Source organism: Phaenicophaeus curvirostris, chromosome Z, assembly GCF_032191515.1.
Source record: "Phaenicophaeus curvirostris isolate KB17595 chromosome Z, BPBGC_Pcur_1.0, whole genome shotgun sequence".
Lineage (NCBI taxonomy): Eukaryota > Metazoa > Chordata > Aves > Cuculiformes > Cuculidae > Phaenicophaeus > Phaenicophaeus curvirostris.
In genome coordinates, this window is record NC_091431.1 from 72,907,599 (window position 1) to 72,934,509 (window position 26,911).

At 47.3% G+C, this 26,911-nt stretch overlaps 1 protein-coding gene across 1 annotated transcript in view; it reads left to right on the forward strand.

The window, feature by feature from the left end:
* ARK2C (arkadia (RNF111) C-terminal like ring finger ubiquitin ligase 2C) overlaps positions 1–26,516 on the forward strand; it is a 55,669-nt gene extending 29,153 nt beyond the window's left edge. The window contains exons 2-8 of the mRNA XM_069880519.1: positions 13,214–13,523; positions 16,705–16,830; positions 21,244–21,373; positions 22,380–22,484; positions 23,010–23,105; positions 24,273–24,379; positions 25,515–26,516. Coding sequence (XP_069736620.1) covers positions 13,214–13,523; positions 16,705–16,830; positions 21,244–21,373; positions 22,380–22,484; positions 23,010–23,105; positions 24,273–24,379; positions 25,515–25,632 — 992 coding nt within the window. The 3' untranslated portion in view covers positions 25,633–26,516. The remainder of the gene's footprint in view (positions 1–13,213; positions 13,524–16,704; positions 16,831–21,243; positions 21,374–22,379; positions 22,485–23,009; positions 23,106–24,272; positions 24,380–25,514) is intronic.
* The last annotated feature ends 395 nt before the right edge of the window (positions 26,517–26,911 follow it).

Sequence of the window (26,911 nt, forward strand, 5' to 3'; positions counted from 1 at the left end):
AGGTACTGTAGAGTATTTTGGCTTCCCTGGGCAGCAGATACTGTATGTGTTGCGGTGTTGCCCTCCTGGCCCTGCTGAGGGTCTCGTGCATGGAAAATCCTACCTGGTTGTAGGGTGCTGTGCGCTGCACTTGGCATTTCCTTGCAAGGTTTAGGATGAAATCCAGAAGGTTGTCTGCAACATGGGATTCACCAATCCTTCTGCAAGAGGATGCCCCGTGTCCTAACTCTTATCTTTGTCTCTCACCACTGTGGACTTAAATGCCATCAGCATTAATAATGGCAAAAATGACAAACCCTGTGCTTGCCACCTCGCTTTCTTTAGTAGTCTGACTTCTTGTTGCTTCCTAATGCTGAACTCTCTCTTTGGGGTCAGACAGCTGAATTTGGTGGCACATTTCTGCAGATGCTAGGAGAAACAGAACTTGGAGCTGTGCTCCACTGTCAAAAAGTTCTGTCTTTAGGGCTGATTTGACAGAGAGCTGGCAAAGAAGAAAGGCTGGACTGAAAAAATATCCCCCATGCAACTTCATTTGCTGCTTCTAGATATGGTGGAAACACTCCACTGGTTTCCTAAACCCATCTCCAAATCCCTGATACTGCCTCTGGAGTTGTGTGGACTTTTTGAGCGGGATCTCCGACCTCTGAGCTTAAACTGCAGATAAATAAATCCAGCAGAAAAAACCAGCTGATTATTGCAGTCTTATTTAAACACAGGGCAGAGTGGGAAATGAATACATGCAAAATGGTGACAGAAGGGTTTGATACAGAATAACTGTCCAAACCAGCTTCCTTAATGCTTTTAGAATCATAGAATCATAGAATGATTTAGATTGGAAGGGACCTTTTAAGGTCCCATCCAGTCCAACCCCTTTGCAGGAAGCAGGGACATCTTCAGCTGGATCAGGTTGCTCAGAGCCCCATTCAAGCTGACTTTGAATGTTGCCAGGGATGGGACAGGTTTCAGATGATGTTTAGGACAGTTTTCAGATAATTTCAGATAAAGATAATTAAGATGACATGTAGGACAGGTTTCAGATACTGTTCTGGCCTCTCCCTAGCACTGAGGTTTAAAATGGGTCAGGAAAACTATGGGCCAAAAAGCATCTTTCCCCTCTTTGATGATAAGGCAAGAATGGGATGGAAATCTTCACTGGAAACAGGGGACACAAGGTGTGTGGAGAGAAGTCAGACATTCAAAAACTGCTGAGGAGGGAGGGGATATCAGGGATGGCAAAGGACTGGCATGCTGTCACTGCATCCTCACAGTCTTGTGGGACTGAACAATCGCTTCTCCTAGGCTGTGCAGGGACTGTGGATAAGGTCTTGTTCTCCGTTGCCTATGGAGCACAGGTATAGTGAAGGATTATTCTCCTGTCTGAGCTGTTGCAGTATGGCATGGGTCAATGCAGAGCAAATGTAGGTTTGAGAGGATCTGAGGATCTCTTGGCAGCCAGATGTCCATGGCCATCTCTCCATGGGACCCTTCTAAGTGGTTGACTCTCCAGAGGAACAACTCTGTGTGGGAATGCCTGGGTGCAAGAGGTCTGGCATGTGCCACCGGTCCTCCCCCAACACATGCCAAGTTTTACAATGCCCTTGAATATCAGTGGGGGCTCTTGTGCCCTAGAGTTGTCCCTGTGAAGGTTTGGCCGTGTAGAGTTGACCACATGGAGATACAGTCATGTAGAGTCGTGTCACAGAGATATGACCACATAGAATTGTCCCACAAAGATTTGGCCACCATGGAATTGGCTGTGGAGAGTTTCTGGGTTTGAGACCAGGTGGATCACAAAGCCTTTTGGTTAAACAGAGAGAAGAGAAAGCTGAGAGCCTGGGCTCTTCCGATTGTCATCTTCTCTAGGGAAAGATTAAGGTTGCATTTGTATTTCAGAACAACCAGGTTTGGCAGTGTTTGGATAGAGGATTTTGATCTGAGTTGTTGCAAAATGAAGAGGCTTAATGGGCAATGCAACACAACACTTGAGATCCCACCAGGTACTTACATCATCTAGCTGGCTTTCCCCACCTCCCTCCCGACCATGGTTTTGGCTTTTTGCCTGTTTCTAGATGTCCTACATATCATTACTGGTGGGAGGGATCTGCTGCAAGCACTCCACTCAGTCATTAGGAGACATTAAGGATGTTTTAAGGCAAGTGTTGAACACTTACAAATGTCTGGGGAGGGCTTTGGACACTGTGAAAGAAAGGCAAGACTGGAAACCCCAGTATTGAATTTCCCTTTCCAAACAACTGGCTGCAGCATATCACTGCCTGTCAAAGTTGAAGCCTCTTGTGTTCACAAGTCAGCATTTTTTTATCCCAAGGGTAGGGAAAGGACTAGCTCAAGTGCTTCCCCATTTCTCTCTGCAGGCAGAGCCAAGTAACAGACCTCTGTCATGTGGGATTTTAAATATTTTATTTTTTTTTTAAGTCAAAGTTGAATTCCTTTGCATGGTTAAATTTCCCATTTCCAGGCTGCAGACAAATTCATGTGGATATAACACCCTACTAGTAAAGTATAAACAGCAGAAGATGAAGCCTTGCCTCTTTTGACTAAAGGGGGCTCGTGGTCCCCTACAACTCCTTTTTCAACTTTTTTTTTTTTAATTGGGCTGACAGTCCAAACCCTGGAGAAGAGCCATCAATCCCAGATGACTGCCAATAGACTGGGAAAAGCTCTGATGCTGGTTGCCTTCCACACCATATTGCATGCAAAATGAGCTTGGTTTTCGCAAAGGAGCGTTCTGGGATGATGTAGGGGGAGAAGGGATGGGTGAGCACGTTGGGTTACATGGGTGATGAGCAAAGCCCCAATAGTTACCTTGAAGTTCAGGTACCAACAAAACCTTCTCTGCCCTCAGCAGTGCTGCGGTTGTGCTCGATCATAAGCCCTGCAAGTGGGGCAGCCCAAGAGATGTTGTTGAGACTCGAGATGTGACCTGTGCTTTCAGCACGGCTGCTGAATGTGAGCAATTCCTGTCAGCTCTTCATTCTCCCTCACGTCTGTTGCCTTCCAGCCAAACAGAAATGAGATTAGGGATCTAAACAGGCTGGACCGCTGGGCTGAGACCAATGGCATGAGGTTTAACAAGGCCAAATGCCGGGTCCTGCACTTGGGGCACAACAACCCTGAGCAGCTCCAGACTAGGAGAAGTCTGGCTGGAAACTGCCTGGAGGAGAGGGACCTGGGGGTGTTGGTTGGCAGCGACTGAACATGAGCCAGCAGGGGCCCAGGTGGCCAAGAAGGCCAATGGCATCTTGGCTTGTGTCAGAAACGGCGTGACCAGCAGGTCCAGGGAGGTTATTCTCCCTCTGGACTCGGCACTGGTGAGACCGCTCCTCGAATCCTGTGTTCAGTTCTGGGCCCCTCACCACAAGAAGGATGTTGAGGCTCTGGAGCGAGTCCAGAGAAGAGCAACAAAGCTGGTGAGGGGGCTGGAGAACAGGCCTTATGAGGAATGGCTGAGAGAGCTGGGGGTGTTTAGCCTGGAGAAGAGGAGGCTGAGGGGAGACCTCATTGCTCTCTACAACTACCTGAAAGGAGGTTGTGGAGAGGAGGGAGCTGGGCTCTTCTCCCAAGTGACAGGGGACAGGACGAGAGAGAATGGCCTCAAGCTGCACCAGGGGAGGTTCAGGCTTGACATTAGAAAAAAAATTTTCACATAAAGGAACAAGCTGCCAAGGGAGGTGGTTCAGTCACCATCCCTGGAGGTGTTTAAAAGATGGGTGGATGAGGTGCTCAGGGACATGGTTTAGTCATTGATGGGAATGGTTGAACTCGATGATCCCTGAGGTCTTTTCCAACCTGGTGATTCTGTGATTTTGTGAGAAGCATTACAAAAAAGTTGCAGAGGGGTTTTGCAAGATCCCCAAAGCCACATTTCCTCCAGTGCCCTTTCCTGGCAGATGTGCAGAGCTGGGTCCAAACCCATGAGAAATGGATGCTTCGGAGAGGAAAAGCTGGGCTGGGTGGAAAACATTATGCCAGGCTGCCAGGGCCACCCATCCCTGCAGGCATGCGAGAGCCTGGGAGGGAAGCTGGGACCATGACATCTCAGAAAACATTTTCATTCAGTGTGATATGGCGTTTTCAAATTGGTGTGATGATCCAAAAATCATAAATATACCCTTGAATGCTGTAGATGAGAATAAAGCTATAATTAAAACACAGTGTGAAGTATAAAAGCAAAAAGACAGATTTAAGTGTAGCAACGCTGCTGAAGTGTTTCTCCTTCCTTTTTGGAAAATATTGCTGAATTCAACACGTTCCTGTGAAACACCATCTTCAACAAAACTTTTTTCCCCCTGAAACTAGTGGGAAAGGATTGCAGGAAAAAAATCTCACAGCACTGTATAAACAGCTGTCTCTCTCCTGTGATGGGTCCAGGCTGCCTGGCCTTATCCCATCGCTAGTTGTTGCTGCTCTCCATCCCCAACACTCAGCATCGCTTCAGCCCTGACGTAATTCTGCTGATAAACACTGGTTAGTGCCAGTTGTGGGGTGGTTTTTTTGTTGATGTTGAATGCTAAGTCTAGCCTCTGGAAGGAGTCCCACCTCAGACTGGTTTTGGATACAGCAGAGCTGTATGTAGTTTCATGACGCGGTGTGCAGGAGAGGAGATGCTCTGGTTTGTGATAGGGACCACGGGTGTGTGTAGGAGGTAGTGCTACAGCCATGCCAGCTCATGTCACTCAGCAAGTAATAAGAGGCTTCATTAGGGAGAGAGGATGTTGAACGGGGATCGTACAAGCAGGCAGGGGCAATTTACAGTCTAACAGGTCTGTGTTTATGCTTTCTTCGGAACGAGCTGAGCTGTATTTTGCTGTGACTGTGCAGAGATCCGTAGAGACAGAGTGCAGTAAGGGCTGTTGGGTGGCAACCATCTCAGCTCTGTTCCCCTAGACCCCTTCGCAGCCCTTTTCCATCCCTCTGAGTGGGAGGATGATAAACCTCCAAAATGTCACGTTTCCAGCCAGGACCCAACCTTGCTCCCCCAACCACCATGGACTAGCCCTTTGCCCACCACAAGGGCTCCATCCTGACTTGGTCCCCAGTGCTGCACAGCCTGGTAAGACAAATAAGGCAAACAAAAATGCTATTTATATGTTGCTGATGTGCTGGGGCTGCTCCTTGCTCAGCCATGGGCTAATGCTGGGGTCTGCTACCCATTGCATAGCTCTAGATGCCTCGGATGGCAGTCTGCACCCTGGGCTGGATTCGAGCTGGCTGCCTATTATTTTTGGCACAGTTCTTCCCATTTGCTAAATGAAATGAGAAAGCTGTTGGCGAAGGTGTTGAAAGTGAGACAGATTCCTTCCCATCTGATGAATTTTTCTCAAATTCTTCTCTCCTTCTCTTCCATCTTCCCCACCCTGATCTCCTTGCCCTGCAGTTTTCTGTCCTACAGTGGGAGTGAGACAGCGTGATACCTCCCTCTGTGCAAGACTGCTGAATTTTTATGCAGCTGAATATACTGTGGGTTTGGCCTGAAAGGCTATTTTTTAATTTCTTTTATTTTCCAGGTGCATTGTCCCCCCTCATTTCCTATTAGTGAGTATATTTAACCCATTTAATAAAGGTATATTCAGTGGCTGACAGAGCCTGGCAATTAGTAGCTTGTTTGAAAATGCGATCCTTCTCAGTATGTCACATGAAGTTGGACCTACTCCTACAATTTTAGCCTTTACTCACCTTATACTGTCCAGATGGATGCTAACTTCCCACTGCATTCGTGTTTCCAGGGGGAATTTTAGTGCATGTCCAGCGAAACATACTGCAGGCGCCTGGCTATTAAAAGCCTGGTGGGCACTCTGCAGAGTCCAGTTCTCAGAAAGTTACCCCAAATGGCTCTGGTTTGTGGGGTTTATCTGCTATCCCAGGGCAGGAGGAGGGGTTGTGGGGGCTCTAATCAGGACCAAATGGCTCAGACAGCATGACTCCAGCCGCGGGCTCAGCCGATTGCAACAGGCAGATCTTCCACAGCTGCAAAATCTGTCAGTGAGTGAAGCCAGGGCTCTCCAGGAGCTGCCATCTCCCTCTCCATCACGATGGGATCGAGATGTATAAATAGCCCCAGCCTCCCTTCCCACTCCCCGACCCTCACACACTTGCACGCAGACCATGAATGCCTCGACAAGCTGGCCAGGTTGCCTTACCCAGGGGAAAAATTCACATGCATCGCAGGCAGCTTAACAGCATAAGACAGATTTTGTTTTCCTTTCGAAGGCGGCTGCGCTCTCTGGGCTGCAGCTGTCTGCTTGAGATACCAATCCCCTGCTCCAGACCTGATCCTGAATCCCTTACCAGTAGCCTGATTGCATCAAAAATATTGCTGCCATGAGGAAAAATGGTGGAAATAAATTGTTCTACTTTCTGTGTTTTTCTTTTCATAAAGCCTGTAGCGTTTCCTATTTCTCTGCAGGGACTACCCAGGGGCTTTGCATCTCCTAGATGGGTCAAGTGTTCAATGAACACACACATCCCTTGAGCCTTTCTGGGTGAAATATGGGTGGATGGGTAAATTTGCATGCGCATAGTCAAACCTTGACTGATGCTAAAGGAGAATCCCCAGTGACAGAAATATCCAGTTCTTACCAGTACATTTCTGTGACTTGATTTCACACACCAACCTCCAAGAATATATAAATTTATCATTGGCAGAGTTCGCCTGGGGATGCAAAGGAAACAGGAGCATTTCCTTTAATGAAAAAAGTCCAGGCTGCTTCAGATAATGTATAGAAACAATAAATATAACTGTAGAACTGTGAAAAAAACAAAACCAGAAAAGGCCATGGAAGTGAGAAAGCGGCAGCGAGGAGGATATGATGAGTTTCCCCGCGGGTTTCCGCTGCATTCAGAGCTTGTGTGAGCGAAGGGTGGAAGCGACGTGGCAGCAAGCAGCTGAACAGGTTCAGCTATCCACACGCCTGCATCATCTGTTGGCTTTCTAAAAACAAACTTATGCCTCCTTGGTTTGAAACTGCAGCCTGGAATGCCATCTTCAGCTAAGCGTTTTGGGTGGGTTTGGTGCTTCATAAATAGTTGTTAAGCAATCTTCCCTAAGGGCTTTCCAGCTGAAAATGGTCTTCAGGGTGCAGATCAGGAGATGGGGCCATGGCAGTGCTGGGTAGGTGTGGGGAATACAGCAGTCCCAGCTTCATGGGGGTCTTCAGCGTCACGGCACAAAGCGGTAGCTCCCATTGCAGTCGGGGAGATGAGCCACACTGGCTAGAGGAGCTACTGATTGGCACTCATGATTTTAAATATTTTATTTTTTTTTTAAGTCAAAGTTGAATTCCTTCCCATGGTTAAATTTCCGATTTCCAGGCAGCAGAAAAATTCATGTGGATATAACACCCTACTTCTCTTCTCCCAAGTGACGGGGGACAGAACAAGAGGGAATGGCCTCAAGCTCTGCCAGGGGAGGGTCAGGCTGGACATTAGGAAAAAATTTTTCACAGAAAGGGTCATTGGGCACTGGCAGAGGCTGCCCAGGGAGGGGGTTGAGTCACCTTCCCTGGAGGGGTTTAAGGCACGGGTGGACGAGGTGCTGAGGGACATGGTTTAGTGATTGATAGAAATGGTTGGACTCCATCCTGTGGGTCTCTTCCAACCTGGTGATTCTATGATTCTATGATTCATGCTCTAGCAGTGGCAGGAATTAATGAAGTGCCAATTTCCCTGCCCAGTGACACCTGGTGCTAACCTTGGCTTCAGGACCAGATAAAACAAGCTGAAAGGGAGTGGACGCAGTGGCTATGAGAGCATCACAAAAACCTTGTGCTCACCCAGGTGCACAAGGTAGATGGGGCATCCATGGCCACACTGTCCTACACCATCATGTGATGCCGCAGCCTCTTCTGGTCCAGGCTTGGACCAAGGCACATCACCCTGCAGAGAGCTTGCTGAAGACCTGTTTCACACATCCACTGGATTCCATGTTTGCATCCATGTGTTGGACTCCAGTCTTTTTGCAGGGCGTGTTTCTCTGCTGGGTTAGCTGGGCTCAGCCAAGAGCTGCTTTTGTAGCTTAGCTAAAAAGCCAGGGTGAGTATGGGGCAACAAGAGTTGTCCAAACTGGGAGCTTGAGTGGATGGTGGCTGAGAAATCATAGAATCACCAGGTTGGAAAAGACCCATCAGATCATTGAGTCCAACCATTCCCATCAGTCACTAAATCATGTCCCTCAGCGCCTCGTCCACCCATCCCTTCAATGCTTCCAGGGAAAGTGACTCAACCCCCTCCCTGGGCAGCCTCTGCCAGTGCCCAATGACCCTTTCTGTGAAAAAATTTTTCCTAGTGTTCAGCCTAAACCTCCCCTGGCGGAGCTTGAGGCCATTCCCTCAAGCAGAAGACCTTGCAGATGCACATGGTCAGCAGAAGATCTTGAGGAACTAATATGGAGAGTGAGAGGAAAGACAAAGAAGGGAGGGAAATATCCCCCTACTCTGCTGAGAAATAGCTCTGTTTAGATGCTCACCTTGAGGCAGAGGTCTCTGATCTCAACGACATCTGGCCTCAGCCAGTTAATGGGAGACTGCACAAAACTGGAGTAGGTTGTCTGCTCTGCTGACACAGACATGACGCATTGCTCATCTCAGAGCTGCTGAGCTGATGTTGCTCTGAGCTGTCATCATCTGCCACAGCAACAGGGTTTAAATGAAAGGAAGAAGCAACAGAACAAGGAAAAACGGATTTCTGGCTAGTGGGCAGCCTGACAGTGAGCTCAGAGAATCAGTCCTTCACAGCTCCAGATATGAGCATCTGGAGCTACTCGTGCCACTGGGAAGAGCACATCAATGAGCCTCTTGCAGTGGGTGGACTTTCTTCTTTTGACTATCAAACTGGGCAGATTTCCAGGTTGGCCTCAGATCAAAAGGTTCTCAGGGCTGGTGAGGACGGCATTGCATCTGTAGCAAGGACAGTGGGATTCTCACTTCTTCTTCAGCTGGAGCAGACAAGTGTTTGCAGCAAAGGCCACTGAAGCTGATGAACCTGTTAGATGCCCTTGGGGGAGGCCATAAAAATCCATCCAAGATATGGCTGACCCCTCTTCCTGCAAAGTCAGAGTATTCTGATGGAGGAGGGCAGTCCTGCTGTAGGATCATAGAATCATAGAATCATAGAATCACCAGGTTGGAAGAGACCCACCAGATCATCGAGTCCAACCATTCCTACCAAACACTAAACCATGCCCCTTAGCACCTCGTCCACCCGTGCCTTAAACCCCTCCAGGGAAGGTGACTCAACCCCCTCCCTGGGCAGCCTCTGACAGTGCCCAATGACCCTTTCTGTGAAAAATTTTTTCCTAATGTTCTGCCTAAACCTCCCCTGGCGGAGCTTGAGGCCATTCCCTCTTGTCCTGTCCCCTGTCACTTGGGAGAAGAGGCCAGCACAGAATGAGGACCAGAACTCTGAATCCTGTTGAGGACAAGGTCTCTGCCTTGCCAATCCCGGAGCAATGTTGCCTTCCTGTAGTCACCAATGGAGCAGGTAGCTCATGGAGCATGTGTGTAGCAGCTCTGGATCTTGATAGGCACAGCTTCCAACTTCACTGTCTTTGTTGCAGAAATGTCCTCAAAGCTTAGCTAATGAGAACATCAGCCCTTCCCTTGTTCTGTGGGGTGAAAACAAAAGCTGGAGTGGGGTATCTGGACTGGCTTTTAGGTATAGAATGTTCTCTGCTGCGGCAGATGTTAATGTCTAATCAAAACTTGGATTAAATTCTTGAATCAGATTTTCTGGAAGTATTTTATGGGCAGTGCTTGTCGGTTCCAATGCAAATGTGAGCTAGGACCAAACTGTGGCTTGAGAAATAGATGGAAGATGTGCTAGCAGAGCAATCATAAATCAACAGATTCTGCCAGCCAGATTCTGGTGTTGATCATAGAGCATTACCTGGAGTAAGGCTCCTCAGCTTAGTGTCAGCAAGGTGACACTGGATCTACCTTGTGTATGCAAGATCAACACATGGATTTGGGAAGCAGGCTCCGACAAGGCCCCTTGTGGCTAGATATGATGAGCAGAAGAGAGTAAACTTGAAAACAGATAACCCAGAGACATAATGTTCTGTTTTGCACTGTTATTTGTTTGCCAGGGCTTTCTGGAGTCCACCAGTACCGTGCTTGGTGAGGATGAGCTCTTTGGTGTACAAGCTGGTTTGGTTATGCCAGCTGCGTGATTTGATGACTGCTAATAAGCACAGATTTGCAGCAGTATTCCCCAAAGTCTTTGCTTTGCTGTAAAAATCCTCATCAGCAATTGGATTAGTTGTAGGAAATGAACAATTACAACACAAGACAGTAAATTATGCTAAGACAAATTGATGGGTTTTATTTAATCATATGGTCCGGGTCACATCCTGATAGTATTTTTCCCTGTGGAGGGAAATGCATCATTTCACCAGTAGGTACCAGAAAATATGCTTGATTTAATTGACTAGTGCCTAAAAATAAGACAAATTAACTCTCTGTACCAAACCAAAATGGATTACGCTTTTACTTTTGGTTATATTAGCTCTGCATAGGCCTTGCATGCCTTCCTGCCCATAAAGTTCACACTTCTTACACTGCAGCGAAGTGTATGACTAAGTCCCTCAATAAGGACTATCTTGGTATAGGAGACAAAACTCAAGTCAAAATCTCCAACAATGATCTGCCCACCCTGTGATCTCTAGTTTGTCCTAGATCTGGCATTAAAGATCTTTCAGATGTTTTGCTAACTCAGATCAAAGCCTCCTAGGGTGCAGAAAAAGGCTGGAAAACCTTGACTAAGGTTACACCAGGCACCAAGAGACAAGAGTGATGTAGAGGATGAGACTGTATTTTTCTGCTTTACTGATGCGCAACAAAATTTGTCCCAGTAAATGTAGGAGAATATCACTAAACTTCATTGTCTTGTGCAACCCTAAGCCAGTTTTGCCTGCAAAACAGCTAGCCTGCTGCCTGGTACCACAGGCTGCAGTCCTTGTGTGTGCAGAGTGATTAGCACTTTCTCACATCTTTTCTTCAGGCCCTAGGAAGACCTGGAAGTGTAAAATGTCTCGCCTGTGACTTTGCTGTAGCTGTTTTCCATTGGGAGGACCCATGGCCATTAGACTTTGAGCAAGTCACCGTGAGTCACTCTACAAGGACCCAGCAAACACAGCAGTTAGGAGGCATCTCCCCATGATTGCAGTGCTGCACAGCTGAAGCAATGGGCCAGGGTAACACAGGATCTCTATGTCTTTACTTAGCCTTTATCTGTTGGAGAGGTATGTTCAAATGAGGCCAAGCAGATGGCAGCAACCATAACCTGGAGTACCGGGAGCATGGGGTATGTGGATGGCTCTTGGGTCTGGGTTTGCAGCTCCATGATTGAGGAACAGCGGATCTGATCCCACCTCCTCCAGATTTAATTAATAAGGTAGTTGAAACATGTCATTTTCTGACAGCATCAGAATGTATCACCTTAAGAAGTTCTGCTGCTGGTGGCACAAACATTTTTTACCCTCTGCCTCAGAGGGGCACTGCAGCAGATTAGTTTATATTTAGAATCATAGAATCATAGAATCACCAGGTTGGAAGAGACTCACCGGATCATCGAGTCCAACCATTTCTATCAATGTATTTAAGAGACACTGATATTTTGGAGACTATTAGTTTCTGGTAGGTACTCTCCTGTTGTTTCTCTTGTTGGCATCTGGCTTTCTTTGTGAATCTCCTGTTCCATATGGCTGCGAACAGAAACCACTTGGGGCTCTCTGAGCTGCTGTGATGGACTGGCTCTGCCTGCGGGCAGAAGGGACATGTGAGCAGAAGGGATCTGGGTCAAGAAAGCATCATGTACATGTCTGGTCTATGCCTTGGGATGACACTCATTTTCTCTTGGTGCTGTTGTTCCTGGATATTTTTTGCCAGTCTCAAAGATTAAAAAAAAAAGAAGAGTTAAAAACTCTGAAAAAAAAATAAAATGGAAGATGAGGTGTTCAGAAGACTGCAAAAAGGGCAGATGTCCTACCCTCGGGCTCTTCCTCAGTAAAGAGGCATCTCGGATAGCTTTGCTCAAGTCCCACCCTTCATCTCTGAGCTGCCTCTCTCCCTGGTTTAAGAGGTGAAAATTTTGCTGTGCCTGTAAATGCTCTGGAAAAGTAGGAATTAATGTGCTGGATTGGGATGAGGGCTCATCCAAGCAAGGATCTTGAGGGAGGTGCAAGTCAATGCCAGATGTTTTGTGAAAAATCCTCTGCTACAGACATCTCTCACACCTCATTTCTTCCTCATTCCCACCAGTTTGATGGCTGGTCTCATAGCAGTCTGTGTTGTTTTTCCTGCAGCCGCTCTCTCCCTGCAGGCAGCTCACGAGGCCAGGATAATGAAGGATCTCAGCAAAGACACACGGTCTTAATCCTGGCTCTCAGAGGTGGAAAGTGTCTCATTTATGTCCTGCAGACAGTGAGAGGCACTTTCTTAGAGCAGAGGTTATTTCCTTGCCTACGAGACATTTTTAGACAGTAACACCTTGAACTGCCTGGAAAATCAGCAAGATTTGTAAACTTCAGTGAGTTCATAACCCATAGAAATAAATTCTAGAAAAGAGAATATTTTTTTTCCCTTTTCAAAACAGTTCAGTTTTTTTTATAGAATTACAGAATGGGTGGGGTTGTAAGGGACTTTTAAGGATCCCATCCAGTCCAATCCCCTTGCAGCGAGCAGGGATACCTTCAACTCCATCAGGTTGCTCAGAGCCCCATCCAACCTGACCTGGAATGTTTCCAGGGATGGGGCAGCCACCACTTCTCTGGGCAACCTGGGACAGTGTTTCACCACCCTTTCCTCCTGCTACATAGTCTGAATCTCCCCTCTTTTAGTTTAAAACCATGACCTTTTGGCCCATTGCTACAGGCCTTATTAAATTTTTTGTTCTTTTTCTTTCTAAGAGAGGCAAACCAAAACAAGCTTAAGCAGTTTTCATCAGTATACACTTTAATTTGCAACCAAAAACTCACTTTGAGCACGAACCCATGTTTCAGATCCAATATTTTTTTTGGAGAGGAAAATCCATTAGTCAAAAATCAACATTTTTCCATGTATTCAGCATTAACTGACCTGTTCTGTTTTTTAACCCTTTTGACAGATAAGGGAAACAGCTGTCCACCCTGGGAGGGCAACGACTGTATCGGGGTGTCCCAGCTGCTACTGGTCCCCATGATGACTGTGCTCTTCTCTTCCAGGTGCTCCTTTTCAAAGGTCTCAGCATCCCCATGCTACCTCCTGCCGGCACTTCCACCTGGGTCCCCAGCCTCAGCTTTCCACCGACTTCACCCTGCCTCACGCCGTGCAGCCACAGCCAGGGATGACACCCCACATGGCCCCTGCGCACCAGCACAGCAGCGCCCTGCATCAGCCCCTGGCACCCGTGCCAGCTCTGCCCTTCCAGGATGTGGCCGGACCCTCCTTCCTACCTCAGGCGCTTCACCAGCAATACCTCCTCCAGCAGCAGCTCCTCGAGGCACAGCACCGCCGGCTCATGCCCCATCCCAGGTGAGGGGGTTCACTCACTCTGAAAGATGCTAAGATTCATAGAATCACCAGATTGGAAAAGACCTCCAGGATCATCGAGTTCAACCATTCCCACCAACCACTAAACCATGTCCCTGAGCACCTCGTCTACCCAACTTTTAAACACCTCCAGGGAAGGTGACTCAACCACCTCCCTTGGCAGCCTGTTCCAGTGCCCAATGACCCTTTCTGTGAAAAATTTTTTCCTAATGTTCGGCCTAAACCTCCCCTGCTGGAGCTTGAGGCCATTCCCTCTCGTCCTGTCCCCTGTCACCTGGGAGAAGAGCCCAGCTCCCTCCTCTCCACAACTTCCTTTCAGGTAGCTGTAGAGAGCAATGAGGTCTCCCCTCAGCCTCCTCTTCTCCAGGCTAAACACCCCCAGATCTCTCAGTTGTCCCTCATAAGGCCTGTTCTCCAGCCCCTTCACCAGCTTTGTTGCTCTTCTCTGGACTCGCTCCAGAGCCTCAACATCCTTCTTGTGGTGAGGGACCCAGAACTGAACACAGGATTTGAGGAGCGGTCTCACCAGTGCCGAGTCCAGAGGGAGAATAACCTCCCTGGAGCTGCTGGTCACACCGTTTCTGACACAAGCCCAGATGCCATTGGCCTTCTTGGCCACCTGGGCCACTGCTGGCTCATGTTCAGTCTCTGTCAACCAACACCCCCAGGTCCCTCTCCTCCAGGCAGCTTTCCAGCCAGACTTCTCCTAGTCTGTAGCTGCTCAGGGTTGTTGTGCCCCAAGTGCAAGAAGCTACATCAGCCTCATGCCTCCAAAGAGGCTTCTGCAAAGCCTTAGCCGTACATACTAGTGGCACTGTTTTTTTTTTCACAAGTTAGAATCATAGAATCATTAAGGTTGGAAAAGACCTCTAATCCAGTTCAACCATCGGTGCAACACTGCTGTGCCTACAAAACTATATCACAAAGTTACACGACTTGTGTGGTTTTTGAACACCTCCAGAGGTGGAAACTCCACCACTGCCCTGGGCTTCCTCTTCCAATGCTTCACCACTCTTTAAGTATAGACATTTTTCCTAATATCCAATCTAAACATCCCTTGGTGCAACTTCAGGCCATTTCCTCTCATCCTGTTGTTTGTCACTTGGGAGAAGAGAACAACACCCACCTTGCTACAATCTCCTTTCAGGGAGCTGTAGACAGTGATAAGGTCTCCCCTTAGCCTCCTCCAAACTGAACAATCCCAGTTCCCTTAGCTGATCTTATGTCATCTGTGTACCCTGAAGGAACAACTACCAGGAGAGAAGCTGCAGGGCAGGTTACACCTGTGGGTGCACCTTTCCCATGAAGATATATACCATGTTCATCTTGTAGGTCCCAGTGTCACCTATTATTGTCACTCGTAGGAGAATTGTGGCATTAACACCTTGGTGTTGCAGTGAACCTGTCCTGCATGGCAGGGAGAACAATAGACTGTGTGCACAAGCTTCCTCCCTGTGGCTGCTGTTTCAAAACCATATAAAAGCTTGTATCCACCTGTCCTGTCAGGTATTGCACATGGAGAGCTTGCTACAATGGGTCTAGGTAGGCTTCCTGGCTCTACAAAGGAACGATGCTGTTGACCTGCAGCACATTCAGTCACAGAAAGGAGCCTAAATTCAGACTGGGCTCATGGTTGCGGAGAGAGTTACTGTCATTCGATGGTGGTGGAAATGGGTGCCTGGCCTTGTCCTGATTGTGTTTCTTGAGAGAGGGTTTTAGATGGCACGTAGGAGAGGAGTGCTTTTTTTGGAAACACATGGAAGCTATTTGAGATCAAGAATCAGAGGATGAGTCTTTGCGATAATGCTACATACAGAATGCTACAGACAGAAAACACTTGCCCTCCATACCATTTCTGCCCGAAACCTGTGTTCTTCTCATCTTTGTTTTGTTTTGTATAAGCTGGATTTAAGGTGGAATTAATGATTACTTAATAATTGGGTGGCAAATTTGTGCAAGGCTGAGGCACTGATAATATAAGAGTTTATCTCCTAGTCATAAGCATAATTCAAATGAAAGCATGGAACACAATTCCATGCAGAAGATGCTTTGGTAAATGCTGTCAGTGTTACATTTGCAAGTGGGTTGTGGTGTGGAAAAGGGCAGGAACCCCTTGCCTGGTCACACAGCTTGTTTCTTAAAGCACAACTGCATTGGAGGAGTGTGTTAGAAACCTTACAGGTGAGGGGGCATGAGGTCCCAGTAGTGGGAAACTCAGTCGTGCCTTCAAAAGTAAAGCCTCTGAGCTGTGGATGAATGAAAAATCCTTTATCTAGCAGTTCTCTGCTCCATTTGCTGTAATGTGTTCCTGTAGATTTACTTTGTGATGGTTCCACTGGTAAGCAGGGACTCAGCAGTGAGCAAGGGGTATGAGTCTATTTGTAGTGCAAATCCTGCTTATGCATCCAACTTGTCTCTCTGCAAATGTGGACACTGATCACGCTGCACATGCTTTTCCTCTGAGTACTTCAAACAGGCAATAATCACAACAAAGACTCAAATCCCAGGAAAAAACATTGCTATATATTCTACCATTTCCTTTCCCTGCCTGCAAAGACAGCAGAGATGGGGCACAAGGAGTTGCATCCCAGCCTGGCCTCTTCATCATCCAGAGAAATGTTGGCAAAGGCCAGCAGGAGTAAATTCTGCTTTCAGTTACTCCTGAGTAATCCTGTTATGAATGAGGTTCCCGAGGAGTTTATGGACTGCATGGGGAGACAAGACAACCTGAAGCTTCTTTATGATGATGGATAATGACTGAACCAGGGATAGATTTTATCTCAGATGCTGTTTATGGTGCTGACAGTGGAGAAAAAGAAAATACAGCAAATGGCACAAAATTTTCAAGGAAGAAGTTGTTTGGTTTCCTCTTTTTCTCTCATTGTAGCCACCAAATAGCATCTCTTGTAAACCGAGTGTCATGGGGGAGTGAGACCAGAGGTCTGCGTTAAGTCCATGATGCCCAGGAGTAAATGACATAGCTCTGGGATCCTCTTCTTATCATACTTGACACCTGCTTGGATTCTTTTCTCTTGGACATGTATTCACAAGCCCAATAGTTTCAGTTTTCCCCTGGTTTATTGACACAGGCTCGGAGCAGGAGCTATACATACCAGTGCTCTCCATGTGGCTAACTTGCTCTCTGGTCTCCCCCTCTCTGCAGGCGGGCTCAAGAGCGCATGTCCATTCAGCCTCACCGCCTACATCCCAGCTTTGACTTCAGCCACCAACTGCAAACTCCACAACCCATGGGGGCCCAGCCCAGGTATTTAGCCGAAGGCACAGACTGGTAAGTCTTCCACATTTCTATTAATGCATTGAATGAGGTGTTTAAAAGGTCCTGAGAGGCTGCAAGGGTCGGTGCATGTGATCACAGGTCAGTGCTTTCATGAAAGCTGATGGTGAAGCTCAACAGATAAAATGGTGGAATGTGCAATGGGAAAACTAATCTCTGGGAGGGCCATGAGTGTGTGCTAAAAACTTTGTGCATGCATGTGATATTATCATAGAATTATTTGGGTTGGAAGGGACATTAAAGATCATTTAGTTCCAACCCCTCTGCCATGGGCAGGGTCACCTCCCACTGGATCAGGTTGCTCAAAGCTCCATCCAACCTGGCCTTGAACATCTCCAGGGATGGGGCAGCCACCACTGCTCTGGGCAACCTGGGGCAGTGCCTCACCAACCTTACAGGATAATATTCCTTCCTAATATCTTATCTAAATCTCTCCTCTCTCAGCTTAAAACTGTCCCCCCTCATCCTGTCCCTGCATTTTATGGTAAAGATACCCTCTCCAGCTTTCCTGGAGCCCCTTTCAGTACTGGAAGCTGCCGTAAGGTCTCCCTGGAGCCTTCTCTTCTCCAGGATGAACAACCCCAACTCTCTCAGGTGCCATCATATGGGAGGTGCTCCAGCCCTCTGATCATCTTTGTGACCCTCCTCTGGACTCACTTTAACAGCTCCATGTCCTTCCTGATTATCGAGATATCAATATTGCCCACGAATCCCCATCCATCAATGTAGAGTGCAGACAAGCATTGATCTTTCTTCAGTATTTTTTTCCTGCTGCAGGGCACAGCCAGGGTCTTTTTCTGTAGACAAACATCTCTGCCTGAACTAGATCTTCTGCTGTCCATGAGGCACTCAAAAAGTGTCCACGACATTTTCTGCAGTCTAAATTAGGGAGCCTGGCACTGTCCTGCCCCATGGGGGTGGTATGAATGAATTAATAGTTGATAATCACTGTAGTGTTTAATACCCTAGAAAAGCTGAGTAGGGAATTGATTCTTTCACTTTCAGAACAGGTTTTGAGCTCTTGCACAGTTAATAGTGTATGGAGCCCTACTTGGAAGAATAAGAAAAAAAAAATCATGCTTCTCAGTAGCTGCTTGTTAGCTGAGCAAAGTCCGTTCTATGCACTGGAGGGAAAAAATAGCACGTGAACATGTAATTAGAGACAATCGAAATGTATACGCACAAGGGGTCTGAAATGAAATGTCATAGGAAATCTTAATTATGGTGTTTCCTAACACTTGAGTGCTTCACTCTGCAAGTGGAGAGTCCGTTTAACACGGGGTGTAGGGGTGTGTGTGTGTATGTCCCCTCCGGGGTAATACCATACAGTCTAAAATAAGGCCAGATCCTTCTGCCATTTTCTTCTCAGGTGTTCCCATTACTGGCACTGCTGTGAGCTGAATTTGGCCGGGATGACATTGTTCAGATCAATTTGCAAAGCAGTTCATGTGCCATCTGGGTAGAGCCATTCTTTCTGCCTCCCTTTCAGTGCAGAGTGTTTAATTATAATCATTAGAAGGATGTGATAAAGGATCGCTTTATGTTCCCCTCCTCCTTCCTCCTTTTCTCACCCTGTGTTGCTCTATCACCTTATAAAACCGAAGGAGTGTGGATGACAGAAATCCTATACTGTGTATATATATTTGGGTGACTCACTTCCCCCCTGGGCACGTGTACAGTTTCACCCGGGGGCAGATACAAAAACTTTCCTCTGATGTGTTACGCTGCCTGAGCAGCAGCGGCGCTCACTTGGAGGCGGTAGGTGGTAGGCACTGTCATGGGAGGTGGGGATGGAAGGAAGATCTGAAAGTGATCAGTCATCTCTGGCAGCCCAACCCAGATAAAAATCTGGTGTAGAAGGAATAAACTCCCATTTTGTTCCTTAAATCACCTTCTGTATATGCATTGACAACCGTTCAGCCTGTTACCTGGAGCTTTGTTCTTCACTTTTTGGTAGCCCATGTACCGTAGACATCAGGGTTCTTTAACATCACATCTGGGCATCAGGATGCTGTACAGCTGTTCACAGACCACAAGTTAGAAGGTGATGGTTGATTTTGGTTTTCTTCAGCTAATGTGCTCTGCTTATTTAACCGCAAACACTGGGAAAACACTGTTCCTTGCATCATTCTGCTTTGAGTCCTTCTATAGCCCACAGCATTACTTCAAGAGCCTCAATATCTGATTTTAAGGCTCTAGATGCACTGTTACAAAACCAGTTCATCTGTGCTGTTACTGCAGTTACTTGTGCAAGTTAGTAACAACCATTAATCTTTGAGAGATCCCTTAGACCCTTGATCTCAAAGCACTTTGTGGATTATTGCAGGCAGGGAATAATGGAAGGCAGAGAAGAAATGGTCAAGGTCATGCATCAGGCCAGTGGCAGAGCTGGGAATGGACCCAAAGCCTCTTGATTTCTAGCTGAGCTTTCCATCTACCTGGGAACAGTCATCAGCAACTGGACAAATATCCAGAATTCTGACATGGGAGCTGGAAAATGCCCAGTCCTGTGGATTCTCACCCTGGCTGCACTCCTGCCAGCTGCCTGTTGTGCTTTATTCTCTGCCAGGTTTTGTCTGTCTAGCACAAGGCTAGCACAGGGCCAGCAAAGATGGTCCCTCTTCTTGCTTCAGCTTTGTGTAAGATGTCTGATTCATGGGTACTACAGCACTATAGCTGCTGCCTAGTGTACAAGCTGTTCCTGAGTAAAGGATGTCTGCATTTAACGTTCCCTCACATCTGTTATCTGCTGTTGGGCAAATGCAGTCCAGTTTCACAACTGCTGGAGGACACATTGCCCCTAACAAACTGTGTCACTCACTGCCACTGTCCTCTGCACGGGGCAAGAAAAGAGAAGTTCAAGGCTGAAATGAGAAGCCACATCTGTGTTCTAATTAGCTTTGCTTTGGCAAATGTGAAGACAATGGTTATTAGAGCACTGGCTTTTGTAATTATGACAAAGTGAATGATGTTCAAAGCACTTGTTTGTGAGAAACTCCTTGGCTGGAGACATGAGGGATCAGCTAATTGGATTATTGATGGAGACGCTGTGTTAGATTTTCTCCCACCTCCTCCATGTGGTGCAGGGATGGAGTTGCAGTTTGCCTCTGCATGCTTGGGCTGGGGAGAGCTGTGCTGTTTGCCTGGATATTGATCATGTCAAATCACTGGGTTTGATCTGGGTTGTTATTCTGGAGAGATAAAGTGCTCAAACTCACCAAGCTGAGCCTCAGCCTGGGTGAAGATCCCACTCTATTTGCCTGGACCAGGGTGTATCTGGGCTAGCGGCACCATCAGGGGTGTCCTGCTTCATTGATGTTGGTCTGCGGGTTGTATAACAGCATTTCCTGTGTTAGTCTCATCCAGAAATTTCTTAAAACCTTTATTTTTTTTTTGCACAAACAGTAGTTTTGGAGTTTTCTGAAGCCAGGTCTTGGTGAAGTGCAGTCTCCCCTGTCCCCTTAGGTCCTCCTGTGACCTGGGCTGGGACACCTCCAAGGAGAGCACAGGCATGTCAAAAAGCACTCGAACGGTGCCTCCTTGACTCCTAACAACTCCCATCAGTGTGTGCCCTGAGGCATGTAGCTGTATTTCTGCAAAATATTCAAGTCAAAGTATAATTGCTTGTGGTTAAAGTGGAACTGGGAGGACTTGTCAGGCTGAGAGAATTGAGGTTGTTCAGCCTGGAGAATGGAAGGCTCTGAGGAGACCTTAGAGCAGCTTCCTGAAGGGGCTACAGGAAAGCTGGGGAGGGACTTTTTACAAGGGCCTGGAGTGACAGTACGCGGGGGAAATGGCTTTAAACTGGAGAAGGAAAGATTTAGACTAGACATTAGAAAGAAATTCTTCATGATGAGGGTGATGAGGCATTGGCCCAGGCTGCCCAGAGACGTTGTGGATGCCCTCTCCCTGGAAGTGTTCAAGGCCAGTGGAAAGTGTCCCAATGGGAAAGTTGGAACCGGATGGCCATCCGGTTCCAACTTTCCCATTGGGACACTTTCCAACCTAAACCATTCTATGATTCTATGGTTCTATGATTCTTCGATTCTATGATTCTATGATTCTATGATTCTATGACCTCAGACAAGAGTTACAGAACCTGAAGCTCGCTTGGAGCCACCAAAAGGCTCTTGCTCTGAAATTAGCAGGCTGCTGCACAGCTCTTGACCTCAGCTAACACAAATGCTAACTGGCCCCTCATTCCTCCTTGATGGCCTGGTGGCTGATGGCCCAGATTGCAAGAAACTCCTTTCTAAGCAGCAGCATCACCCAGGTTTAGGTACCACCAGCTGCCCAGAGCCCACAAGTGGAGGTTGCTCTCCTCTCCCAGGAGTATGACCTGACTTGCCATAGGCAGTGCAATAAAACCCTGCATTCAAAGCTGTATGTTCACTCTTGTACCCACAGGGACCTCAGTGTAGATGCAGGACTGACTCACACCCAGTTCCAGGTCCGACCAGTCCCTCAGCCCTATCAGCATTACTTAGCCACACCTCGGATGCACCATTTCCCCAGAAGCACATCCTCGACACAGATGGTAAGTGAAATGCTTTTGCTGAGAAATGTTTAATGCATTGTCTGCCAGAAGGCAGTCAAAATAAAGGCTGCTATCTTTCTATCACCTGTCTTCTGTGAATCCCACTTATCTCCGGCCGTGGGAGGGAGTGTCTGAAAGGATAGTGTTGCATCATTGCACTCTGGATTAGAAAAAGGAAAGAAAAGCTCAGCTGCTCTGGAAAGACTCAGTCCACCGCGTGCTGCACCACGCTCGCAAGATGATCTGCAAGACCTTAGCAGGATGTGAGAGACTCAGCAGTTATTACTAGTAATACGATTAATACTGAAACGAATTGTGCGCTTCCAGAACTTTTTGTAGGCATAAAGATTGGCAGTGACTCCCTTCCCTGAGCTCAGCCCCATGGCCCATCCCTTATCACATCATTGCTGTCTACATCAGCCTTGATGCCATCTGTAAAGGTTTTGCATGACCTCTTGCACAGGTGGATATGGGTTTGACAAGAAGATGAGCTGACTTGGGGTATTTTGCTGGCCTTTCTCCTAGCAGAGTGTTGTATTTGGAGCTGAGCTGTGCCAAGCCCTGCTGATCCTTAGAGTATTCTCAGAAATCACATGACAGTGTTTTTTTCCTTATGCCCATAGTCAGACCCTAGCACCTGTGTACCATGTCAAGGCTTAAAAAAATCGATTTTTGGATGAAAAGAAATCCACCTACTTCAAAATAAATAAAATAAGATCGATTTTTAGGCTAATCCATGTTGAGGGTTTGGGACTGCAATGTTATAGATGCAACAGGAATTATTATAATATGTAGTTTATTCAGAAGAAATGCATGTTCTTAGTTACTATAGGAGATCTATTTAACAAAACCTCTTTTTTTTGGTTATTAAAAGGCTTCCATTGGGGAAGCTGTCAGTCTCCTCTTCCATTTTGAATTTATAAAGCACAAAATTTAAATAAGAGTACACAAGGAATTTCTGTGCGCAAGTATGGGTGGCTTTACGTTTCTTCCTCATTTCTTGCAGGTCGTTCACGAAATCAGAAATTACCCTTATCCTCAGCTTCAGTTACTTGCTCTTCAGGGACTGAACCCAAGCAGGCACACGTCCGCTGTGCGGGAGAGCTATGAAGTACGTACCTCAAGGACTGGAATTATTAAATTTTTAAGTGCTAGGAATCTGTGCAAGCTCTGGCATAAACTCATAAGGCTGTTTTGTGGCATGGCAGTTGCAATGGGTCTTGAGGCAGTTTTAGTAATAACTGGGAGGTGAAAGGGTTGAGTGAGTTTGGTAAAAGACGGTTTACTCCAGGGTGCCTGGGTCAGGCTCAGGTTGTCTCCAGCTCACTTCTTGTCTGTGTAAAAAGTGCTTCAGTTCTATGGTGTTTTCCTTCCCTGCCTGTCAAATGGAGCTCAAATTCCACCCTAATTTCTGAAATACTTGATGGCCAGCTCTCTGCTGTCTGCCTTGAAGCCTTAGTTATTGGTCCAAAGGCCAGATCCATCCATAAAGCGTAACTACTTTGGGTCTTATAGACATATCCACCAAGGAAAGGGCAGGAGGGAGCGTTGGTCCCTAGGAGGTAGGATGCGGTAGTGGGACCTCACCTCTCAGGAGCAATGCTGATAGTGCTTTGCTGCTGTTCCTGTGCCGCAGGAGCTGCTGCAGCTGGAGGACAGACTGGGAAGCGTGAGCCGGGGTGCCGTCCAGAACACTATCGAGAGGTTCACCTTCCCCCACAAGTACAAGAAGGTGAGTGCCCCAAAACCACGGCAAACCTGCCAGCCCACCTCAGCTGGCCAGTGGTTGTGGAAACGGAGTGGATAGAAGGAAGGACAGAAGGATGGATGGGTTACACTCCTTAGGTTTGTCGAACTGGCGCCATCAACTGAAATATTCCCTGAAAAGAGGAAGGAATATAAAATCTGGAGTTGGTTCTTCAATATTGTGTGGGGCTCCTGGACTGAAACGGCCACATAGCTCAGCTGGCTGTTTCTCACTTGTAGGCTAGGAAGCTACAGGCCAAATTTTCAAATGGGTGTCAGCCTTCTCCCACCCAGACGGTGCAATTTTCCCCCTGTTCACACCTGCTAAGAAAGTTCACACACCAAGGGAGCCTCGTGCATGCGAGCCAACCCCATTCTGCATGCAAGCGTTGCTGCTCACACACACACACCATCATGAGGCTCCTGGCTCCATGGTGCAAGGATCTTGTCCTCCCCTCATTTCTCAAGAGATGGCTCCTCTGCTGGAGCTGATCTCCTGTCCAGAAGGAAATGGGTGCCATGTTTTTGGGTTGTGCTAACTAGAAAATGGGAAAAGTGCTTGTCTCCCTGGTAATTTCACCTGTTGGTCACTCCTGGCTGGGCTGTAACAAGCAGGCACATTACATTGCCCAAGTTGGAAGTGAGTCAGCTCCTGCTGTATTTACGTCTGACCACATCTCCAGTAGATCCAGAAAAAATACATTAGTAGGGATGGATACTTTGAGGGAAGAGAAAAGGGGAAAGTTGACAGGCCAAGTGCTGCCCCATGGCAGGTGGTCAAGCTGGTTGCTCTTGCTGGCAGTGGTGGTCCCACATGCTTTAGGATATCCATGAGAAATACCCAGCAAAGGAGACCATGGGCCCATCCCCACTGCAAGGAGAATGGAAGAGGTGGTGGGGGGCTGTGTAAGGGCAGCAGAGGATAGGCTGCTCCTTGAGGTGCTGCCACCAGCCATGGGAGGAGATGTGCTGACCAGCAGCATGTTGGTGGCATCCTCCCTTCACTGGCTGTTTTGGATGGGCTGGCCTCCCAAGCTGGAGGATCTGGCTGATAGGTTAAGCTCTTATTATTTGCCTTCCTGCATGCACCCAGGCATGGGAGAGCATTAGGAAGTCAAGTCCTAACCAAATTATGTCTTTAAACTTGCTGCAGAGAAGACCGCAGGAGGGCAAAGCTGAGCAAGAGGATGGAGAGGAGTCGGATACCGATGAGAAATGCACAATCTGTCTGTCCATGCTCGAAGACGGAGAAGATGTCAGGTACAATCCTTCCATCTGTTCCTCAGCCTCTTGCTGTCATCTGAGTTGTGATTACTGGGATTAATGGCACGCACTGGTGGAGTTGTCCCTGACAAACTCACTTAAGCTGTTGCAGTGTCTGGGAAACCAAATCCCACTTGGATGGATGTTGGTATAGCCTGTAGGTAGGAAGAGGCCTGAAGCATCACGAGTGCCAAGCTTTTATTGTACCTCCTGAGTTTGGATCACCTCCTTCAAGGCTGTGCCATTGGATGGCAATGGGCCAGATGGCAGGTGTGAAAGGAGGATGGGTATCAGGTCTCAGACAGCCATCTGGAGCTTGGGGACATCAATGTCTGAGCTTGACAGACGATCAAAGTACAATAAAAAGGGAGTGTGGGTGTAAAGTCCTGGGGAGTTTGGCTTGTAGCTGGGACATAGCTGCTTGTTTTTGTAGAATAAATGAGAGTAAATGGCTGTCCCTAGCCAAAACAAATCTGCTATCCATTAAAGAGGTCCCCAGGCTCTTGACTGGTTCATATCTCTGCTTGGGGCAGAGAATGGGGACATGCAATTGCAAGGGGTTGAACTACCGTGACAGTGCGGCTGGAATACCTGGTCCTGCTTCTCATCCTTTAATTACCTTAAGTTAGGAAGAGTAACTGGTCCTCTTGCTGTAAGTTCCTGTGGTCTAAAGTCCCTTCAGCTTATAGAAGGCTGATGAAGAGATGACAAAGTTGATGCAGGTGAAAAGCAACCACAATCCCTGGGGTACACCAGGCAACCAAATAGGAATGGTGGGAAACCACCTGACTGCTAACAAGCAGTAATGACAAAAAATCAAGAGGCTTTGGTGCCTCACCTAATTCTCCTGAATGGTTAAAAAGCAGTGGCCAGGATAACTAAGAACTGGAACAACTCAGTTCAGGATGGTGTGGGGTTTTCTAAAAGGCTTTTGGTCAAGAAGAAAACCATCTCTGACCTCCTGCCCTGTGTGAGCTGACATTGCTAGGGGAGGATGTGGGACATGAGCAGCTCTGAAGTCACTGCATTGCTGCTTCCCCACATCTGAAACAGCTTCAGCTGCTGCTTTGTGGCTCTCCTTGGTCCCCTGGACATCCTCCATCCTAATGGGGTGGTACTTCTCTCTCTGCAGGCGGTTGCCCTGTATGCATCTCTTCCACCAAGTGTGCGTGGACCAGTGGCTGGCCACCAGCAAGAAGTGCCCGATCTGCAGGGTGGACATTGAAACACAGCTTGGCTCGGACAGCTGAAAGGACTGGCTGGACACACCATATTCCTTACCAGGTCGTATGGCCATAAACCCTTGCAGCAAAATTTTTGCCTTCTGAGCCATTTGATTGAGAGGAAATTGTCTGCAGGCACGTTAGTGAGAAGGAGGAGGAGGAGCAGGTACAGTATCTAGCAGTAGGAGATATTGCACATACGCAGAATACGGGCCCGGTGAAAGGGAGCTGGCATTCCCGGAGCTCAGAGACCCCGTGCTGCAGAAGATTTAGTGTTGAACATGAAGGAACTAGTTGTGGTAGTCTGGCCTGTCAATCCTGCATTTCATGAGGATTGTATATATACCTCTCGAATACGTAGAAACATGTTAGGGGTCCTTTAGCTATTTCTATGGATGGCAGCTGGAGCATGTTAGCTTAAGAAATATTGTGTTTGATGCCCTACTCATCTTGTGGTGGACATGTTGCTGTTACCTATTTTGCACCAAATATTTTCTCATAGATTCCTTATTTTGGTGCCTGATTAATACATTGCAGATGGGGATTAAAGAAGTCAAGCTTTCCCACCCTTGCAGGGGAAGAGGCGAAAAAGCAAATTCCTGTTTACAGTCAGAAGGGTTGCGCTCTTTGCCTCAGCCATGTGTGCTTCCTTTCCTTGTGTTTACAGTGTGTCGCAAACTTAGAGAAGCTTAAGAAAATAAAAATTGGGAATGAAATTAATGAAGCAATAGGGAGAAGCTTCATTCCTGCTTATCTGCTGGTGCTGGACGCTTTCTGTAGGGGCGCAATATTGAAAAAGATGCTGTTTCTTTGCTTTCTGTATCTTAAAGGAGCTTAGCATATCAAAATCCAGGGAAGGGCTGTCTTCATGATTGCCATTTCCCACGATGCTTTTTTTTGTGAGCTGCAAGGCTGGTTGGCTTCAGCAGCCATTGCCAGCACTGGTCCAAAATGATGGTGACCAGAGTTGGTGCCTGTAGCTGTGCTTTGGGGATAAAAAGGCTGGAGAGGTGCTGGGATATGCATGCTGCTGCCTCCTCTCCTGCGCAAAAGCATCTCTGACAATAGGACAGGAGAAAACTCAGTGCTCACAGGGCACCACTGAAGCCATGAGTGTTTTTCCTCAGGAGGAGAAGGCATATTGGAAGTGAGGTTTGCTGTTATCCAGAGGGTCTGGGTTATAACTCTGCCTCAAAACACATGTACTTGCACCCATGTGTGTTTGTATACCTGTTTCAGACCACATTCATAAGTAGAATAGAATGGTTGCTAAAATAAATTCTAATTGTGTTAATGCTCAAAACAG